At 35.5% G+C, this 19461-nt stretch overlaps 1 protein-coding gene across 5 annotated transcripts in view; it reads left to right on the top strand.

Moving 5' to 3' along the window:
• The window catches only part of DIAPH2 (diaphanous related formin 2), a 198962-nt gene that overhangs the window by 107099 nt on the left and 72402 nt on the right, over positions 1-19461 (top strand). For all 5 annotated transcript variants that reach the window (XM_017816014.1, XM_017816003.1, XM_017815993.1 and 2 more), the window contains one exon: positions 10019-10183. In XM_017816014.1, the coding sequence (XP_017671503.1) occupies positions 10019-10183 (165 nt within the window). The remainder of the gene's footprint in view (positions 1-10018; positions 10184-19461) is intronic.

The following is a 19461-nucleotide window of genomic DNA, read 5'->3' as shown; positions in this document are numbered from 1 at the left end:
TATAGACAATATGTTCCTCATAAAGGAAAATTAATTAATTTGAATTTTGCTAAGGGTGTATTCTTTACTTTGTTGTGTAGAGACGGCTTCGTAAGTGTCTTGATTTCAGGGGTTTTGTTATGTTTGTACAGATACCATACCAAAGAAATCAGGCAAGTTTGCAAATTGTTTTTCACAGAATTGAAAGTAGGACTGGCAGGTTGAGGGGGGTCTCACAGAAATATATGTGACTGGGCCTGGCGGGGAGGAAAAGTTAAAGCAGAAGTACATAAAGACAAAGAAATATGAAAGAAAAGTGCCAGTAACTCATCTTCATGAAAAATTGTATGATTTTTCATAGAAATATTGAATCTGTGAACTAAATTAAAACTCTGTACTTATATACCCTCAGCTATGTCTAATAGAAGTTTTTTAAAAGAACTTTCCCAGATGGTGATCCTACCCAGTTCATCTGTATTTTCAGGGTCAGCTGGCACTCATTTTTTGTTACCTTATTGTTGCTTTTTAAAGGGTTCTTTTTCTTCCCTTCTTATTTTCCCCTCAATTCAGATGTATACAGACAGAATTGTAAATGTGTCTTCTTGCCAAATTCAACACACGGTGCTTTTTAAAGAGCTTTCCGCGTCCTTTATTATCTTACATTATTTCTTTTCTTTATTTTTTTCCTGTTTGATTTATCTTTCTTAAAGCAAACTGAAAATGCTTGCTGTGTTCCAGGTGACAACTATAGGATTATATAGGTATAATCTTTACTTGGATTGAATTTGAAAAGCACCTAATAATGTGTCATGTTTTAGTGCATAATGTTCATTTCTCTTGGAACTATCTGATGTCAGTAAAAAAAAAAAATTACAAATGCCTTTGGAAAATGATCCTTTGAATTTTTACTGATCTGGACTAAGGCACAGTTTTCCTGAAGTGAATAGTTGAAAATACAAGAACTATGGAGCATTATAAAGCAGATTATCAATTTTCTCTGACAGTTTATTTCTACCTTCAGATTTGCATTCCTTTTAAGAAGGAAAGGCCTGATGTGAGGGGACAGAAGATTATACTGATTTCTTTTGTATTGGGTCATACTATGAGTCCTGTGAACAGGAGTGTACAGATAATCTGTACATTCCACTATAGTAGAAATAAAGCAAGAAATTGGTAAATGTCACAAATGGGGAGACAGTGATATGCAGCAATAACTGTGTGGCAATCAAGAACTTCCAATAGCTTCTAATTTTTATTTATTGAAAAACATATATTCTGTAAATTATGCAGTATGAACTTGTGTACATTTAACTGCAAAATTTGATTAGAAATTGGTGTTGGATTTTTCGTTTAATCCCTAAGATTATGTGGATGTGCCACATGAGGGAGCTCTATTCTGTTTTGCACCTGGAAGACTGCACCTAAAATTGGACTTCAAAGCTGATGCTGAGTAAGATTGAGAAAGGATCATATGCAAGAAAGGAAGAGAGTATAAAAAGAGTATATGTTGGCTAGCTAATGAGAGGGAGCTTTTTGACAGTTAACTACGCAGGCACAAGAAAAATCATATAGGAGAAAAAAGCCTGCTCATTTACAAGATTCTAAAGAATAAAATTCCATGGACAGAATTCTACTTCTATACATCTAATGGAAATCTAAGAGCTCCCTGATTGTGAATAATTGCCTGAGGGAAACTGTACCTTCATCCTTGAATTTATATTTAACCAACTTGTCCAGGTCACTGAAAGATATTTTTGTAAAGAATTGTGCACTATTAGGGTGATAATCCATTAGAGATCCATTCTCTAATTGTTGTGTACTTATTTTAAAATCAGAAATTGAAGGGAGAGTGCATTCTGTAAATCCCTGGAGCTGCAGCTTTAGATATCAAAATCAAACTGTCATGAGATGCTGCTTTAGCAGAAATGTTGTTGCTGTTCACAGGACTGCTTTTTGCCCTCCACACTTCTCCACTCCTCCAAAAAAAATATTTTTTAAAAACCTCAAGATTTTGGAGGGGAAAAATGTCACCGAGAAATAAGTGGTGCCTGTGAATAAAGGAAACTTTGATTTCAGATCCTGGCTGCCCTGTGATCACTCTCTTTGCTTTTCTCTCTGACCAGAACAGTTGTTTAATAAAGAGTGTCTGTTGTCTGAGATAGAATTTTGAGGGATTAATTCACTTTCCTGATTTTTCTGTGTTTTTACTCCCAGTTGTTTGGGGTAAAGCTAATTGTGTGCAAGCAGTGGTGAGCTTCTAGCAAATAATTTCCCAATAACTTAGTAATACCAAAAATATGGAACCATTTCTGAAGAGAAAAGAGGAGGGAAAGGACATGCACTATTTTACTGAAATCATTTATGATGTGGGGTTTTGCATAGGCAACTGGTATTCGAAATACTGCTTAGGTGCAAAGTAGTCTCTCATTTTTAGTGTAGGCTTTCATTTTCTCCTCTACTTGAATTTGTGTTTGTTGTGTTTGTGCTAAACAAATCTCAATTTGAATAAATTTATTCTGTGCTTTTGTCTCAGGTGACACAGAATAATTCCCTTTTCTCCTTGATTCGGGCTCTTGAAACATTATACAATCAGAAGTTTTTCCGATTTCTCAAAACAAGAAATTGAGGATTCTGACATTGCAGCATTAAAGAAATATGGGGAGGCGTTTCTCTTTTCCTCCCCATACTTGGCCAACAAAACTTTATCTAGATGAGGTACCCATCAATCTCCTGATTGAAGCTTGTTAAAACTGGAGGCACCTGACAGCTCAAACATCCCTCGCTTAATTAAATCCACATAAAGTGAGGGAAAACTGCATGATCAAAGAGAAAGGCAATGTGGTTGCAGTTTCTATGAAAGATTTAGGGCACCAAAAGCTGTAATTCTTGTTTCAGGTATCTGATTGTGTGATCCAAAGCTAATATAATATTTCTGGGAGTGGCTCCCTTACCAGGCTTTTGCTGAAATACGTATCAACAACTACTTTTTTTTATTGTTGTTAGAACATCTTTGTCAATGTTTTGTGTTATTTGAAACAGTCACAATTAATTTGAATATGATATGCAAAACAAATTTTACAGCATCATTTTGTTTGTAATTGCTGCGTTTTTGTTGTTTTCTTTCTTGTTTTTATTCATCTAAAGCGATTTTTATCTAGTTGTTCCCCAGGGAAGAGATGGTCTAAATCCATTATTCTTGCAATGTTTTCTGTTTGATATGTGCTTGACTATCATGTGTTTGTTGTTGCTTTCTAATTAATACACAAATAGGGATTGTTTGTCACCATAAAAAATGAGAGATTTGTTTTTCAAAAAGCTACACTACCACTCTTCATACTGTTTCAAATTATTTGAAAATCAAAATATCATAAATGAGAATTGAGTTAAGCACTAGATGATTTCTGTTGTTAAAGGTGCTGGAAAAGCACCTACGGGAAGTACTCAGGGAGTGACTCCTTTGCAGTCTTGTTAGTATGGGATTCCAGCCAGAAATGTGATCCATGACTTTGAAGGATCTGAGCAAAGATCTGTGAATTTTGTACAAGTATAGGAAGATGGCCTGTAAAGCGTTCACAGGCTGGAACAATAAACTGGAGAACTATTGATATTCTTTTGTTATTTTATAAGATTCTTTGCCTTTGTTCTGTCCTGTCATCTCACATCCATTGTTGTAGTACTTCCATAGGTTACCTGCTCTGCAGGTCATGGGGATGTTGAAGTACCTGCTGCAGGTCCAAGATTGGGAGGGTGAGATAATGAAATAGGTAACCAATACAGGCTGGGTGTGAAATTATCTCTACACCTGTATCTATTTCATTCTTCTTCTGGTATAATCTTATTCCTCATTTTTAACAGCTCTCACAGCATCCATTCAGAACAAATGAAGCTAAATTATCAACCTCTTTTTATCCTGAACAGAATTTTGATGTTCTCCTAAAAGGATGTTTTTCAACTGTCTGGAAACTCAGTTCCTCTCAGCGTGTTTTTACAAAAGGATTTTCAAAATTCTGGTGACTTCATCAGTGGAAATAAAGCTTTGTTTTTGCCAGGATGAAAGGTTTGGTTTGCTTTCAGGGGTACTAAAGCTTTTAAAAACTGTTTTGATCTTTCTGTCTTCTGTTAAAAATGGGGAAATGGACTTTGGGGATTACAATTATAGGAAAAAAATCTTAACTTGTGAGGTCATCAACTTTCTTTTTCTTTGAATAATGAAACCCCAGAAGTGTTTTAGCTTAATTTAGGTTAATACCTAGCTCTATTTTTGGAGGTTTTAGATTTTTTTTTTTAAGTATTTTTATTTAAGATGGACATGATCTTGCCTTCTCTCTACCCTATGGCTTTAGAAATGTCACCTTTTGTATTCTTTTTGAAGAGTCAAGTGCTCTTATTTAAAGTTTTCTTCTTTGTGCTAACACGGGAAATTCTCAATTTGGCATCCTAAGTCTTTGAGCAGACTTTTCCAGTATAAACCAGTTCAGGAAACAGCCTTTGGAGCTTTGTTCCTTGGTTCGAGTATTATATAAAATAGACCCTTGTTTATCAGTTTTTGCCTAGAGAGTTTCTGTGAGACTTTTCAAGCAATGAGCACTGATCTTTGTGTCCTCATTAACGGAAGTATAAATAAAAAAGCAGTATTGAAATGATGTTGACATAAGCTTTCTCTTGTGCACAGTGACGTGGTAGAATCAATGGAAATTGTCTTTTCATTATTGAGGAGTTTGAATGCAGAAAAGTTGGGAATTGCAACGATTGCTAAGAGCTGGGATTAAGTAAACATTGACATATTTTTCTAGTGTTTACCAAGATGAAAGTTTTATGCCATTTAGGGACAAGTCAGAAGCCTCATCTTAATTAACCCAAACTTAAATATGATTCTGCAGTTTCAGGAGAAGGAGCAGGTCACAGCCAGCATTGTTCCTGGATGGATATGATCTTTTAGTGCTTCATTTCCATGAACACAGACCTGAAATCTTGTCTGTGCACAGTGAATGCTGTTGTGTTATATAGTTCTGATAGTTAAGGATAACTTCAGGTACTAATGGAATGAAGGGAGAGGAACAGACCTCTTTGCTCTGAGATAGCTGAAAAGCAACTGTTCTTCTGTGTTTTGTTTCAGTTTGATTGTTTTTCCTGAGCAATTCCATTAAATGCTGAATGATGAGGTAATTTGCTTTGTAATGAGAAAGAAATTCTCACACTGAGCTTTTTATGGATATTTTATTAGGGAATCTTTAAGCTCTACAGAAGTACATGATTTTGTGTACGCTGATAAAGTGGGGCTCCTGCTCTGGGTCTCAGTTTCTTCGAGTTCTAATTTGGGCAGAGCGAAGAAGTGTCTTGTAATGAAGATTTCTGCAAATTTTTCTTTTTTGCAAAGGCTTTCAACAGGAAGAAAAGATTTAGGGATATAATTGTGATTCATAATTATCTGTGTACGCTCCAGAAGTCTTGTCTTCCGTGTAGTCACAGAGATCCATTATGTATGTAGTGTGAATGATAAAATTGTTACCATCTGTTTACATCCTGATAGCAGGTGAAAATAAAGCTATCAGTGTAAATGACTTACTGTTATTAAAGCTGAATTTCTGTCTTCGGCTAATAAGTTCTGTTTGTGTTTCTCCAGTTCAATTCAAAGAATGCTCTATTATGAATGAGCTTAGAGATTAGAAACTAAGAGCACTGGTACATCCTTCATTAAAGATGACACTATTGAATCAAACTTTCCCTTCTAGCTAAACAAAAAATATCTTAAGCCTAGTTTGGTGGTACCTCAATCCAGAATCCTGCTGTGAAATGGTATGTAAGAGTTCTGAAATGACAGGATGCAATTGATATGCTCAAAATATTTGTAGTAAATTTTCACACTTGCTGGTAGTTGTCATTAAAAATCATTCAACAAGTATTCGAGTTCTCATTGAGGTGTATTTCTTTAATACTGGTTGAGGAAAAGTGTACATTATCTACTAGATCTATGTGTTTTTACACTGTTTCTGTCTGTAACAAGTATTAGCACCAGTGTGTATAGTAGAATAAGAAACCTTGATATATTCAGTAAAACTGAAGTTAACTGAAAACTAAATAGATCAGATGTTGAAATAAATGAAGTTTAGGTGGTTTTGCTTTCCAGGCTCCTAGGCTGATTATTTTTTACCCCTTTGTTATAGTGCCAATTTATAGAATATGCTAAATGCATTGATTCCTTCTCTTTAGGTTGAGTGGGTTTATAAATGAGAACATCTTACACCTCTAGTCCCAGTGGACCTTTGTTTTCTTTTGCCCTTGTGTTTTTGCTCTATATTAGGAGGTAATCCATCCATAGCACAATGCCAGCTGCCTCTTTCTTAGATGATCTTTTTTGTGTCAACACAAACTTTTGAGAATCAAGCATTACATGAAAAACTCTCCCAGTGGAATGCAGCTCTCTCCTGTTTTCAGCTTCCTGTAACCAGTAGCTGGAAGGACATGTCAAAAAGAACTTGTAGTCAGTCTTTGAAGGGCTTGTGGAAAGTGTTAGGAAGCTTCTGGCAGGTCTCTCCTTTGTGTTTGCTCTGCAATCTTTCATCTTCAGGAAGTATCAAAGGCATCAACTGAGTGGCCTGGTTTTTTGTCTGCTGTTGCAGATTCTGTGGTGAACATCCCTTAAACTCCTTTTTTTTAGTGACTATGGCCCTGGAGAGGGGCCTCCTTAGCTGCTGGAACAGCGGTGCGTTCTTTATAATCATGTTAAATGACTGATGTTCTTTCTGCTGTGGCACATATATTGTTGATGCCAAGTGCTGCCTTTGATTTGCTTTGTCCATGCTGGCAGCAATAGGTGTTGCCTTGGGGCAAGTGAGTGTTTGGTGTGTTCTGGTACTTTATTAGCTTTTATTCAAGTTATTGATATATTGGTCTGAAATCCATAGCAGATGTTATGGTAGAAGTAATGACTTGTCTTCCAGCTCATTTGGGATCTTCAACCTTGATTTCTCTGATCATATTTTTCATCTGTTTACATGGAAGATGCCAGTAGAAATCATGGAGGTGTAATGGTAGTGGTCCTCAAGGCTAAAATATGTGGTTATGTGGAAAAAACAAGCTTGTGAGTAAAGTAATTTCTCTTAGTGGAACAAGCACCCTTTAGACTTAATAGTGGAAAAATCTGTGATTTTTGTTTGGGTTCAGAATAGTGAGAATGAAACCTTGCTTACAGTTTTTAAGCAAACACTCATTAAAACTTCAATCTGTGTTAAGGAAAACTGTTGGAATTAAATATTGCTATTACACAAATTTTATACAGTTTAGATTCCTGACTAATGTTTTTTCATGAAATACTGTAGGCATATACGGCTCTGCTTCCCTGGAATTACTGCATTGGCTAAGTCTCTACATTTCAAGGTGATGTTTTAAGTTACTAATATTTTATAAGTAGGAAGATTATATGAAACATATAGAGTATGACATTAACTTTTTTAATATTACATGGTATATGACTGGAAACTATTGTCTCCACAGGTCTGACTTGTCTTCTTCAAAATTAAGCATAGTTAAAACACTCTTCTGTCTTTGCTCATCCTATTAATCTTTCTTACTGACATTCTTTTGTGTTGCATGCCCTCTGTTAAAGATATTTTTTTTTGTAGTTTGGTACTTCATAGATAAAAAATAGTAATGTTGAGATTACAGTGTATGTTTCTGCAGGGTTACTTTAAAACATCTCATAATTTCAGTAAGAGTATTGGGGGTTTTTTCGTGCTTACTATGTTATTTCTCATGTGAATGTGCAACTGGAATGGAGAATTTGACTCTGGTAGCTTTGTCTCCAAGAATTAATTGCAAATCTGGAATAGCCCAAGTATTTTTCTAATTCAGTTTTTTATTATACAAGATTGTATTTAAAGGATCCACAGATACAATTTGTACATTTATATACCTTTGTATTTCTTTTTCCTAGTATTTTTGGTGAGTTGTTCATGGCAGCAGTCTGCTGACTCTAAGGCGATACATGTTTTTCTAAAATTTTTAGACTGTGCTCAATAATTCAGTAATGTGACATTATTACCTATTTAATGTATTCTTGCCATTAAACTTTCATTTGCTTTTGTACAGTTAAATGTCATTGAAGACTGAACTGTACCAGGTTTGTCTTGTGTTAACATGAGCAATTCAACAGTCCAAGCTTGAAATTCTAACCAAGGAGGTTAAACTTCTTTTCAATACACTGAGAATACAGGTGTTGCTGCTGTGCTTGCACTGGTGTGGCACTTTATAGGCAGATGTTAGTTTCAAAATCTTGATATTTATATATTAATATCCATCACATTGTTGGTTTCTCTTTCGAAATGAACATTATAAGCAAACAGCTTTTGTTTTATGCTACTGAGGTTTTAATTGAGAGGAGAGAATTGCTGGGGGCAATTTATATTAGATAAAGTTTTCAATCATACTTTTAAGAACTAATTTTTAAATTACTGTTTACATACTCTCCCATTTGTTAGGGCAAGAAAATCCAGATGGAATATTAGGCCTCTTTCCAATGGAAGGTATTTTCAGCTTTCTTTCATGCTTGTGCAATGACAGCCTTTTAGGTACTCAGCAGTATCCTAATGCTACAGAAATGTTATTAATAGAATATCCACCTGAATTTCCATTCCTTATTATACAATTTGTTGACTATTTTCTGAAGGATCACTTTTGGGTTTAGTCTAATCTCAAAAAGAAAATTTTTTTTATGATTTCTCTGTATATCTCTGTCCCCTATTTAGTTTCCAGTTTGTGTGTTGTTTTTCAGAGACTGGGATCTCAAAAATGTTGTGTAATTAGAAATGTGATACAAGGCAGCCTCTCAAATTAGAGTCTCAGGTCTGGGGAAAGGCTGAAGCATGAGCTCTGCTCTATTAACGATCAGAATCCGCATGGAAGAGAGTCGTTACAAGGAAAAGCCACAGGGAGCCAGGCTGAATGATTTCTGTAGTTCAGGGAATAACTTGTCTTTTGTTCTTGGGGTTTGATATGTGCAGCACAACACTTTCATCAGCTACAATTGGGTATCAGCAGAACTAGTTTAATCCTGTACCAGCTGTGGTTTTTCCCAGTGATTTGTGACTTTGTGGATATAAACAACCACACAGAACAAAACAGCAGAGTGAAACGTACTTGCTTTGAGGCAAACTAATATTTCTCTTAATAGGTTGCATTGCACCCTTCTTGTGTTTGCAAAATAATTGTTCAAAAATATTTTTCTTAATATAGGGGGGGAAAAAGCCACATTTTTCCATTTAAAAGCATTGTTATTAAAACTTTTAATGATGACTGCTGACATGAAAGTCAATCTCAGTCTCATTTCTAGACTTCCATACTTCCTAAGGAAAAGAAAAAAGACTTGTGTTGTTCCATGGTGTTTTTCTCACTAATAATTTTTCAAAGCTGTTTGTCAGTTTACTGGGGTGGGTGGATATTTCATTTTTGTAAGTTCTGTGAAATTACACAGTTGAGAGCACCTCAAAAAAGTGTACCTAGGACAGGAAGCCTGGGGCATGAGCTGTGTGGCTGGGCAGGAAAGAATCCACAGAGAAGACTTTTCTAATAAGAGGCGAAGAAAATTAGATGTTGTACTATATAATTTTGCCATTGATAGTTATGCATGTTTAGCATATAAAATGTATGTCCATAATGTGGGGAAGATGACATCACCTGAACACAGTGAGAGATGATAGAGTCTCACAGCCAACTAATTTTTACTGTCATTTCATAGAATGTATTTTATAAAATTAGTCATTACTTCAAAGAGAAACGTCCAAGTTATTTATAGACTTTATAAAGTTGTATATTCTGTTAGTGTCAAATCTTCACCATTGGAAAGGGGTCATCTAATGGAAATGTTAGTATGAACTTGCAGACACGTTAATACATAAAAGTGTCATATTTGAAAGCAGAACAGCACTTGCACGTTTTCCAGTTTTAACCTTTGTACTCACTTGTTTTTACTTTATTTCTTTGTTTACTTTATTTACTGTTAGATTGCACTGCATTTGAATCGTTTTCCTTAACAAAACCTTACAGCTTTGCTGAGAGTGCCCGAGAGCAATATGAAAAATTGTCCAACATGCACAACAACATGACTAAATTGTATGAAAATCTGGGAGAATACTTTACCTTTGATCCCAAAGCAATAAGCATAGAAGAATTCTTTGGCGATCTGAGCAACTTCAGAACTCTATTTTTGGTGAGTAATGTCTTCAAAATATTACATATTTTCTGATATCTTTTTTTCCCAATTTTACTTCTTTCCTCATTTCTCTGTTTTTGCTGTCATAGTTAACTTTATGTTTTGTCCTGTGGCAGGAAATTGGGTGAATGTTTCCAGAATTATTTAGATTTTGATCACAGATAGCTCTTGTCCTCCAGTTTGTAACTTGACAACTCAACTGTGAATAAGGTTGAGACATATGGATAGTTAGTTAGAAAATATTTTTCCTCTTTTAACTAAAATTGCCTGTTGGCTGACACACAAAAAATAGACATGATCTGAAAAGCATGTTAAAATCCAGCCCTGAATGGAAGTGCCTACATTCATATTGTGTTAGAATCTGGCTGATGCCTTGGTGATACTGAAACCTTGGAGATGAGCTCTGTGTTGCTGACACAAGTTCACTCAGGTGTTTGTATCACCATTTCCAGTCATCCACAGTGATCAGGGTATGTCTTTTTTTTTTTTTTTTTTTTTAAGAAATTCAAGAATTTAATTTTAAACAGTTAAGATTTTAATGGGTTTAATGTCGTCTTTCCTAGTGGTTTTCTGGAAGCTGTAATTAGCTGCACCATAGGAAGTGTACAGGGAAAACAGATGCCTGGAATGTCACATTGTGTCTCTGGAGAATCCAAACATCACTTGGAAATACCACTGTTTGCCATACAGCTGGGGCTCACTGCTCTGCCTGTTGCAATGAATTTATCATGCAATCATAAGAGTTTCAGTGTGATGGAGGAATAACTGCTTTTAAACATCATTAGTGGAAGAGGCTGTTGTGAAAGGTTTGGTGCAGTTAAACCACCCTCTATAGTTGAATCCTTTTCTTCTGCTAGCTTTGATTTGAAGCAAGTACATTTTGTATATTTTCAGCTTTTTTTTCCAAAGTAATCCAACTCTTGAATTTCAGTTGCATACTGAATCAATTTTAATGGTCTTTCTTTTTAAAGCTTGGATACATGGACTAGCAATGGACAAATCAAGTGTAAGATCTCTTTCTGGTAGGCAAAGGTTTTTCTAGATAGAAGAGACATACCCCAAATAGTCTTTCTGAGTTTCCTGAAAAGTAGGGCTAATTTCTTGCATTGTTTTATAATTTTAGAAAGTGGACAAAATAATTTCCTAGGATACTATTCTAATGCTCTTGTTGGTCTAAATAGTTAATTATATCCATCTGATTCTATGGTCTTTAACATTTTATCTGTCCTTTTATCTTCAAAGCCTATTTTTAACAAAGTTATTCACTAATGAAATGAACTTGGACCATATGTATGATGCATACTAATTTAAATAGGAATGTTCCAATATAAAACAGTGAAATCCAAGGCCTATGTAGCTCGAGGAGACACTTTCTTTTCCACAGCATCACTTCTGCTTCAGTCAGTTCACTTGTTCAGATACATACAGTAGTAGTAGTAATTGTAATTAGGTCTTTTGAGAATTTCTTGACTTATTTTATCCACTAGAGCAGAACTTTGTAGACTTTAGTGGCATAAAGATTGTTGTTTAGGGATTTAATTTTTTCCAGACGCTTGAGCAAGGCCTAGGGCAAACATTAGAAGTTCACAGTACAGCAATTTATTTTTTTTTCTATAAGGAAAAAAATTACTGAAAAGAATTAAGATTTTCTGTAATATTTTGATGTTTACAAGAAGGTTCCCTGAAAGAAAGTAAAAAGATACGGAAACTGCTTTAATCTGTAGGATTTACTGTAAGAAAGTAATAATTACTGATAAGAATTCAGGAGCAATCAGATAAGACTGAGGATATACAGCATCTTCAAACGTTCCCTAGAGCATGCATTTTTATTAAATTTGTCCAGTTCAGACTGATGTAATGCCTGCATTCTTTCTCTAAGTGGTCCCATTAACTTCTTTTAGTATTTTGGTAAATGACTTAAGTATAATTTCAAATATTTTTGAAATATTGATGACTGGTTTCTTCCTGTTGTATCATTCTATATTCTTGCTAGTGGCTGACTATTGATAAAAGCTTGTTTCTTCTGCCACTAGCCATTTTAATGGCATTCCTTGAGTCCCACAACTTTGATGAAATAGAGGCCTTGCAATGACACCAGGCAGCTGCCTGGCCTGCCAGGTGGCAAAGGTTGAGATGGAGGTGGCACAAGTATTTCAGTCTTTTCTTTGATGTGGGGTTCCATCCTCCATTCAACTGCTGGCCTTTGTTTTTCTTCATCCTCCTTTGAGTGTCCTCGTAGCTATAAAAACCTTTCTTGTTGCTTTTCTCATTGAGAGTTTATCTCCATCTGAGCTTTGGCTTAATTGCTTCCCTCCTTGGGCAGTATTCCTCCTGGATAGTATAGCTGGTCTTCCACTTCTCCATATTTCTGGCTCGTGTCAGAGCTCCATCAGGAATGCCTTGTTCAGCCAAGATGGCCCTTGTCCCACCTGCTCAGCTTCCCACATGGCAGGACAGGTGTTGCTTGTGCTTTAAGAACATTTTCCTTGAAGGTTAGTTGGGAATAATGAACACTTTACATATACATTGCATTTTAATTGAAACCACAGTGTATATAGTTGGAGATAATTGGCCTTTGTGAGCAGTTAAATTCAACATAGCCCTTCAGAAAAGCTTCACTTGACTTCTGTTACATTTGTACAACAGATGTTTCCCTTTGCTTAACCTATGATTTTGCTATGGAAAAGCAAGAATACTGACTAAATAGGTTGATTGCAATGTCAATTTTTCTTTGTTTCATTTACAACTAAAAAATGTGTTATAGCGTCATGCAACTTAGCTAGTGTATTTAACAAAGGTGGAATATGTATATAAATGTTTCCAAAGATGAATCTAAAAGAATTAAATTAGAAATATATTCTGAATGGTACATTCCCAGGTCACAGAGAAAATTATTTCTGTGTGTTTTTGTATGTACAGATACATATAAAAGTATATATATATATGTTCATCTTATAAAACTCACATCAAGCTATTTTAATGGTAAGAAAACAGCTGCTCTTTTGAAAATTCATATTAGGGACTTTTGACAGTTGTTGAAGGAAATGCCATATTTAATGGAAAATAATGCTTATTTTATTACTTGAAATGAAAAAGTAGATGCATGCATCATCTTTTCTAATTGCTTGCCTTTTGCAAGTTGGACAAAAACAGTATTTAGCAAATGCACCTCCACATGGTCTAAGCATTCAGCAGTTGTTGGGCTGAATGAAAAGATGTAGAGTTTGAGAAACATTTTCTGGAAGTCAGTGTTGTTTTTCATCCTTCATTCCTCTGATCAAAACGTAACAGCAATATAGTGATATTCCTTTGGGCCCTGTAGTTTCTCCTCAAGTTATTTTCCAACAAAATTTTTCACACAAATAATTTGTTATTCTGTTATCCCTAAACAACGGGAGGAAAAGCAATTCTAAGTAGGCAGTGTAGGCTCTTACAGGAACTGACCTTTCTCAATTTCTTCATGAGACATATTGATTAGGGTTGGAACACTTCCTATGCTTTCCCAGCAACAGACAATTACCCCAAAAGATTGATTCTTTTGTGGGCATTTTGTTGTTCTTTTTTGTTGTTCTAAAAACTGTACAAAGTCTCGAAACAAGTACCAGAATTAAGTGCAGTCTTTTGTACTTAGTTTTTATCAACATCTGTCTACCTTTGTGTGAGAGAGAATAAGAATTTTTTGGGCTGTTCTGATATGTCAGGAGCAGGAAGCAAGTGTTGTGTAGGGAGTTGACAGTCTAAGTGACACCATGGAAACTGCCCTTTGTACAATTGCAAATTCCCAAATAAACTTAGAGCCCCTCTGACCAAACCTCTGACCAAACACTCCTTGTGAGCCTGTTCAGTTCACTGAGCTGCAGTACAGGGAATTGGCCTAGAGATGCAGAGAGAACAAACAGAGTTTATTTATTTATTATTCCATATCTGCTCCCATTTTATCCCCAGGCTTCTCTAACCATTTTTGCAGGAAATGTAATTAGAGCCAGGGGTGCAGTGAAAGGAAATAAAGTGTGCATCACGTTCCCCCTCTTGCTGTCAGACATCGTGTCACTCACAGGCCACTCATGGCTGTGCTGATCCTTGCTGAATCCCTTTTTTTTTAATTTTGTTTTAAGATTAGGTAGAATATTTAAAACTTTGAAGTGAGCTTTTAAACAGATTTGTCCTGGTGCTTGTGTCACCTCTCTCTTCATTTACTTCGCTGATTTTGTGCTGAAGTATGTCTTGATAACCTCACCATAATTGAGGAGGTGAATCTCAGGTTGTAAGTAAAGCACTTCAGAAGGACTTTCCTTTGCCAATGGAACATGAGTCAAAATTCAACCCAGAAGGAGGAAAACAAAAAACATGCAGTTAAAATAGTAGGTCCACTGGATAATATCATCTCTTTTATATTTAGGACTTTCTAAAGAAGAAATATTTTTTAGATTTTTGCTGATTTAATCCTTTATTCCATTGAAAGTAAACACAAATTTTGATTGTCCTTGAGGACAATTGCAACCTGATACATTTTGGCTTGATATTGTTTCAGACTCTTATCAAATAATGATTAATCAGTTGCCTGAAGCAAGATGCCAGTTTGTTCTTTTCTGTTTGGGTTCTTTACTTTAACTTGCTGTCTCACGGTTTATATCAAGTGACCTGTAATATTTTTAAGGTCTCACTTTCTGAATGTTTGATTCTGTTGGTGGTAGAATATTGAAAAACATCCACCAAATCTGTCATGCCAACATTTGCAAACGGACATAAACATTCTTTTAATCAGATTGTGTGCTTCATGGAAGTTGTATGAAATATGTACTTTAGCATTAGATAGGAAAAGTTCTTTTTTGTTACACAGTCTTTAAATATTTCAAGTTTTGTTTGCTCTGTGGACTTCCCTATGTTGCAGATAGTCTTAAAGGTGAATTTTGAGTCTAAAAATTAAAGCTGTTTTTGAAGCAGTAAGAGGCATTTTTGTTCAGTGAAGTGATTTTTTTTTTTTAAATCTAGTAGATAGTTTTATCAGTGGTGGCTGCTTCCCTCACATTTGTGTAAATTCAACTCTTTGAATGAGGAATTAAATCTTTAAATTACGTTATAAATGTACTAGGAGCAAAAGGGTTGTATTCTAGTCTAAGTAAATATTTAAGCAGATGTGAGTGACTCATCAGGTGGCAGCATGAGAGATGGGTTTTTGGTAAAAGACCAGTGAAATAAACTGCCCTTTTGTATCAACACTGACTGTTGATTGATGGGCACTGTGTGGCCACGATCTGTTACAGTAACCCTGTAATACAGGAGCCAGAAAGTGGAAATCTCCCCAAAATGATAAGACATATTAAATGATCAGTAAACTGAACAATTTTTATTGGTGACCACTACTCTGGTCTTTCAAGATTTTATAAGATTGATGCCCTGTACCAGCCAGGAAACAAAACATCTGTTATGTTGCCTTCATAAGAAACAACTTTCACCACAGAGGATTCAGCATCTTGAGTATAAATGTACCTGTAAGACCTTTTCTTCTTTCTAATATTTGTTTGCTTGTAAGTTACTTCAAAGTAAGTTTCAAACTGCATGACTCAGGAATGGTTTTTTGTCTTTTTCCTGTGGCTTGTTTGAAATGTCCCTTGAATACAGCAGGTCATTGGCTACAGTAATATAAATCAATGAATATACAATACATAAATAATACATAATAAACATCTGATTTACTATGAAATACGGTGCATAGCCAGGCTAAATTCCCAGCTTTCAAACTTGTAAATTGAGTTTGTAATTCAGGAATGGTTTAAAAGAAAGGCTCTATTTATTCATTGTTCTCCCTGGTTATTTGTCTGGGAATACAGTTTGTCCCTTCTGCCTAAAAAGTAACAGTTCTTTAATGCAGTCTGAAAGATAACAGTTTCCAGCTAGCAGGAAGCTATGAAAAAATAAAGAATAATGAGCAAGAAGTATTTTCTTCAGCGAAATTTCCCAAGAGGTGGTATCAAAAGTGAAACATTGTCCTTATTAACAGGCAGTATATAGCAAGCCCTTCCTCCCATCTGTCCCCAAAAATGAAACACAAACCTTTTTGTAAGCTCTCTAAATTCTCATCTGAGTGTATACATCCAGCTAGTGCTGAGAAGAATTATTTTTAATCATTATACTGAAAAAAACAGGAACTAGGTGTAGGCTATGAAAGTTTACAAGGAGTGGAATCGGAAGCGAAAGGATTCACGTAGGAGCGGTAACTCAACTTTATTTACAAAAGGTTAGTGCTGCTGCATAAGCACTTACTCTCTTCATGATATAAAACACAAGGATGACATTTCTCTTGGAAGCTCTCTAAAAGATATAAAAATAAATAATAATAAAAGAAACTAAACTGAATCAAAGTACACCAAGTTGGCAAGCACTTTAAGATTGGCAAGTGTAGAAATAACAGGCAGCATAGATGGTCTTGGGATTTTGTTCTGGCCTGTCTACTTTGTTTCTTTGGTGATATGGGTGCCTTTCAGGATTGGGTAAAACCACTAGATGTCATATTTCATGGTAGTGATGCCACTGATTAAGTAATATTTTCAAAAGTTATATGGGAAAACAGTCTAGAGAACATCATGAAGTTAAATTTCCTGATCTTGAAAAGGAACAGGATTAAAAGCCTTCCTTCAGAATTTTTTGTTTGATATTCAGCTGATAGCAGTGAGTCCAACTGAGTAACGTCAGTATTTCCAGACATCATCTTGGAATTTTATAGTACTTAAATGAGGGGTTTGAATCCTCATTTCACTCTGAAAACAAGGCATAGTTTGGGATTTTGACTGTTGTAATACTTAAGCTGTTGAAAAGCTCTTGTAAACCAGTGACTTTTTTATTTGCTCTGACTCCCTTTGGCATGGCTTTAAGTCTAGAAGAGACCCTTCCATAGAAGACATTTACAGGCTACAGATGTCAATATCTCTGCACCTCACGTATTTCTGAAAAGCTGTCATGTGTTAGAAGTAATCTGTCTTCTCTCTAAAATCTCCACAGTTTCATTTCACATATATAGTCTTAACCTCATCATTCTGTTTGTTCATGTATTTTATTAAGATAATTTGATAATTGGAATCCATGTTTGTCTTAATTGTGATTTCAGATAGATCACTGCATTATTGCAGCTTCAATTAGCTTGCTGATGTTGTGGTAAATTATAGCTCATTCACTTCCTTAAGTTCATATTTGCTTGCTTATCACGTTTAGGGAAATCCAAAGCAAGCTAATAGAATTGGATAATCCTGTCAAAGCACAATGTGAAGCACAAAGTGGAAGGTGTAAGAAACCTCAAGAAAGAAATTGCAGCTGTATAAGTGTATCCCTTCAGTGCTGGGTTTTCTCACATTTGTTATTTCCTTGGAGTGTAATGCCACACAACCACTACAATGCTTCCTTCCAATAGTCCACCAGCCAGGACTGTAAGGAAGCCTGCAATATCTTTCTAACACAGGCAGCTTTATTTTCTTGTTTAAATATTGTGTCTTTATACACTACATTGCATGTAATTCTCACAACCTCTATTAAAATCTGTCAAGAATTTCTAGCCAGCAACTTGGAAACCTTATACACATATTCAAGGTCCTGCTATTTAAAAGAATAATTGACTTTTTCTACTGGATTTAGGCTTTTGTATGAACAGTTCTTGCAGATTTACCTTAGAGTGAATTTTTGTTAAACAGTCTAAATGACTGTGCTCACATGATGATGCAAGGCTTCACGTGCCAAAATATTGATTTGTCTCCTCCTTGGTCCAGAAAGATTGGTTTGGAACATAATGGTAATTCCTCTGCTCTGGACCTTGGTTTCTCTTTTCAGATTGTACCCAAACAGCCAACACTGGTGATTTTAAGTTGTTGTTTGTTTTTTTTTTTAATAAAGAGAGTTATACAGTTTTGTTAATGTTTGTTTTTCAGCTCTGTGTCTCCTTCAGGAATAACCAGAATTAAGCATTCCTGTTTATTCTGCTATCCAAATATTGATTGAAAGGAGCTGGTAAAACAGTCCCAAATCTGTCCACTTGTGGACTGTTTAGTAATCATTCAAACACATACAGTTGAGTAATTAAGTCATACAATACAGCTTTTCCTTGGAAGTCGTAAACTTGGACCAGTAAACACTGCAAACCTCTTCTACCTTACATCACTAGACAGTTTGAAGTGTTTTTGCAACCCAACTGATGAGCCAGCAGCAAACCCCTTCTCCCTACCTGAGCAGACAGCAGAGTTACACTTGCCAAGCCCTTAATCTGTGCTGGCATGTCAAAGACATTCCCTGTCATATGTGATGGCCCTGATGCAGAAAGCACAGGGCAGTGTCCCAAACGTAATCTTTCCTACTTACCATTTCATGGCCACCCATCAGGAAATTCAATTTGTCTGCTCTTCTTTAATACCAGCTCATTACATCTCTTTTCCATTATTTTCATAAGGATAGCAATGTATTTAAATGTGTTATCCTCCAAGGAATACCAAAGGATCTTTCTTTTACATGTAAACTGATTGCACAATCTGCTGTATTTTAACTCTCTCTATTTCTGTAGATTAACTTCCAGTTAATCTGAGTTTGTTGTTTCTAACGACTTACGGCTGAAAAAGATTATTTTCCTGGAACTTCAGCTGACATATTTTGCAGTTGCAAGGCAAATTTAGGGAAGGCCTGAGGGATCACAGGCAGCCTTCATTATTGGTGCATGACCGCTTTGTAGCCAACTGCATCTTTAATATCCGGGGAGATTTGTGCACTACAGTTTGTTTTCTTTCTTCTTGTTTTTAATAATTTACCTTTGAGAGTCTATTTACAACCATGTCGATGTGTGAATATGTTTGTCTGTCAAAACTTAAGATATGTACAGAATGCAAGAGTTGCATTAATTTTTTATTTGCTTCTTAAGGAAGCCAAGCTGTAAACTGGCAGTCCTGAGTGCAAGAGCTGTACTTCAGTGAATCCTAATAAACACAAGGGGAAACATCAAACTATGTGCCTCTTCAACTAACTCATTTAAAAAGAGATGATATTCCTTGCTGAATCTATTTTTCTGCTAGGAGAGACAATAATTTGGTTTTGTTTTTATTATAACAAAACAAACCCACAATCAAACTTTCTTTAACTTTTAATTTGCTATTGAATTAGCAAAACTGCATGGCCTTCTGCACCAACCAAGAAAACAGAGGGTTGTGAACAGCACATGAAAAAAAAGGAGTTGTATACATTTAAATGTTTCTATCTGTTGAGATTCACTTGAAAATTATTTTTTGCATACACTTACATGTTTT

The sequence above is a fragment of the Lepidothrix coronata genome, unplaced genomic scaffold (assembly GCF_001604755.1).
Source record: "Lepidothrix coronata isolate B3197 unplaced genomic scaffold, Lepidothrix_coronata-1.0 Scaffold2, whole genome shotgun sequence".
NCBI classification, from domain to species: Eukaryota; Metazoa; Chordata; class Aves; order Passeriformes; family Pipridae; genus Lepidothrix; species Lepidothrix coronata.
The sequence above is the reverse complement of the archived record's forward strand: the minus strand, read 5'-3'. Positions and strand labels throughout refer to the sequence as shown.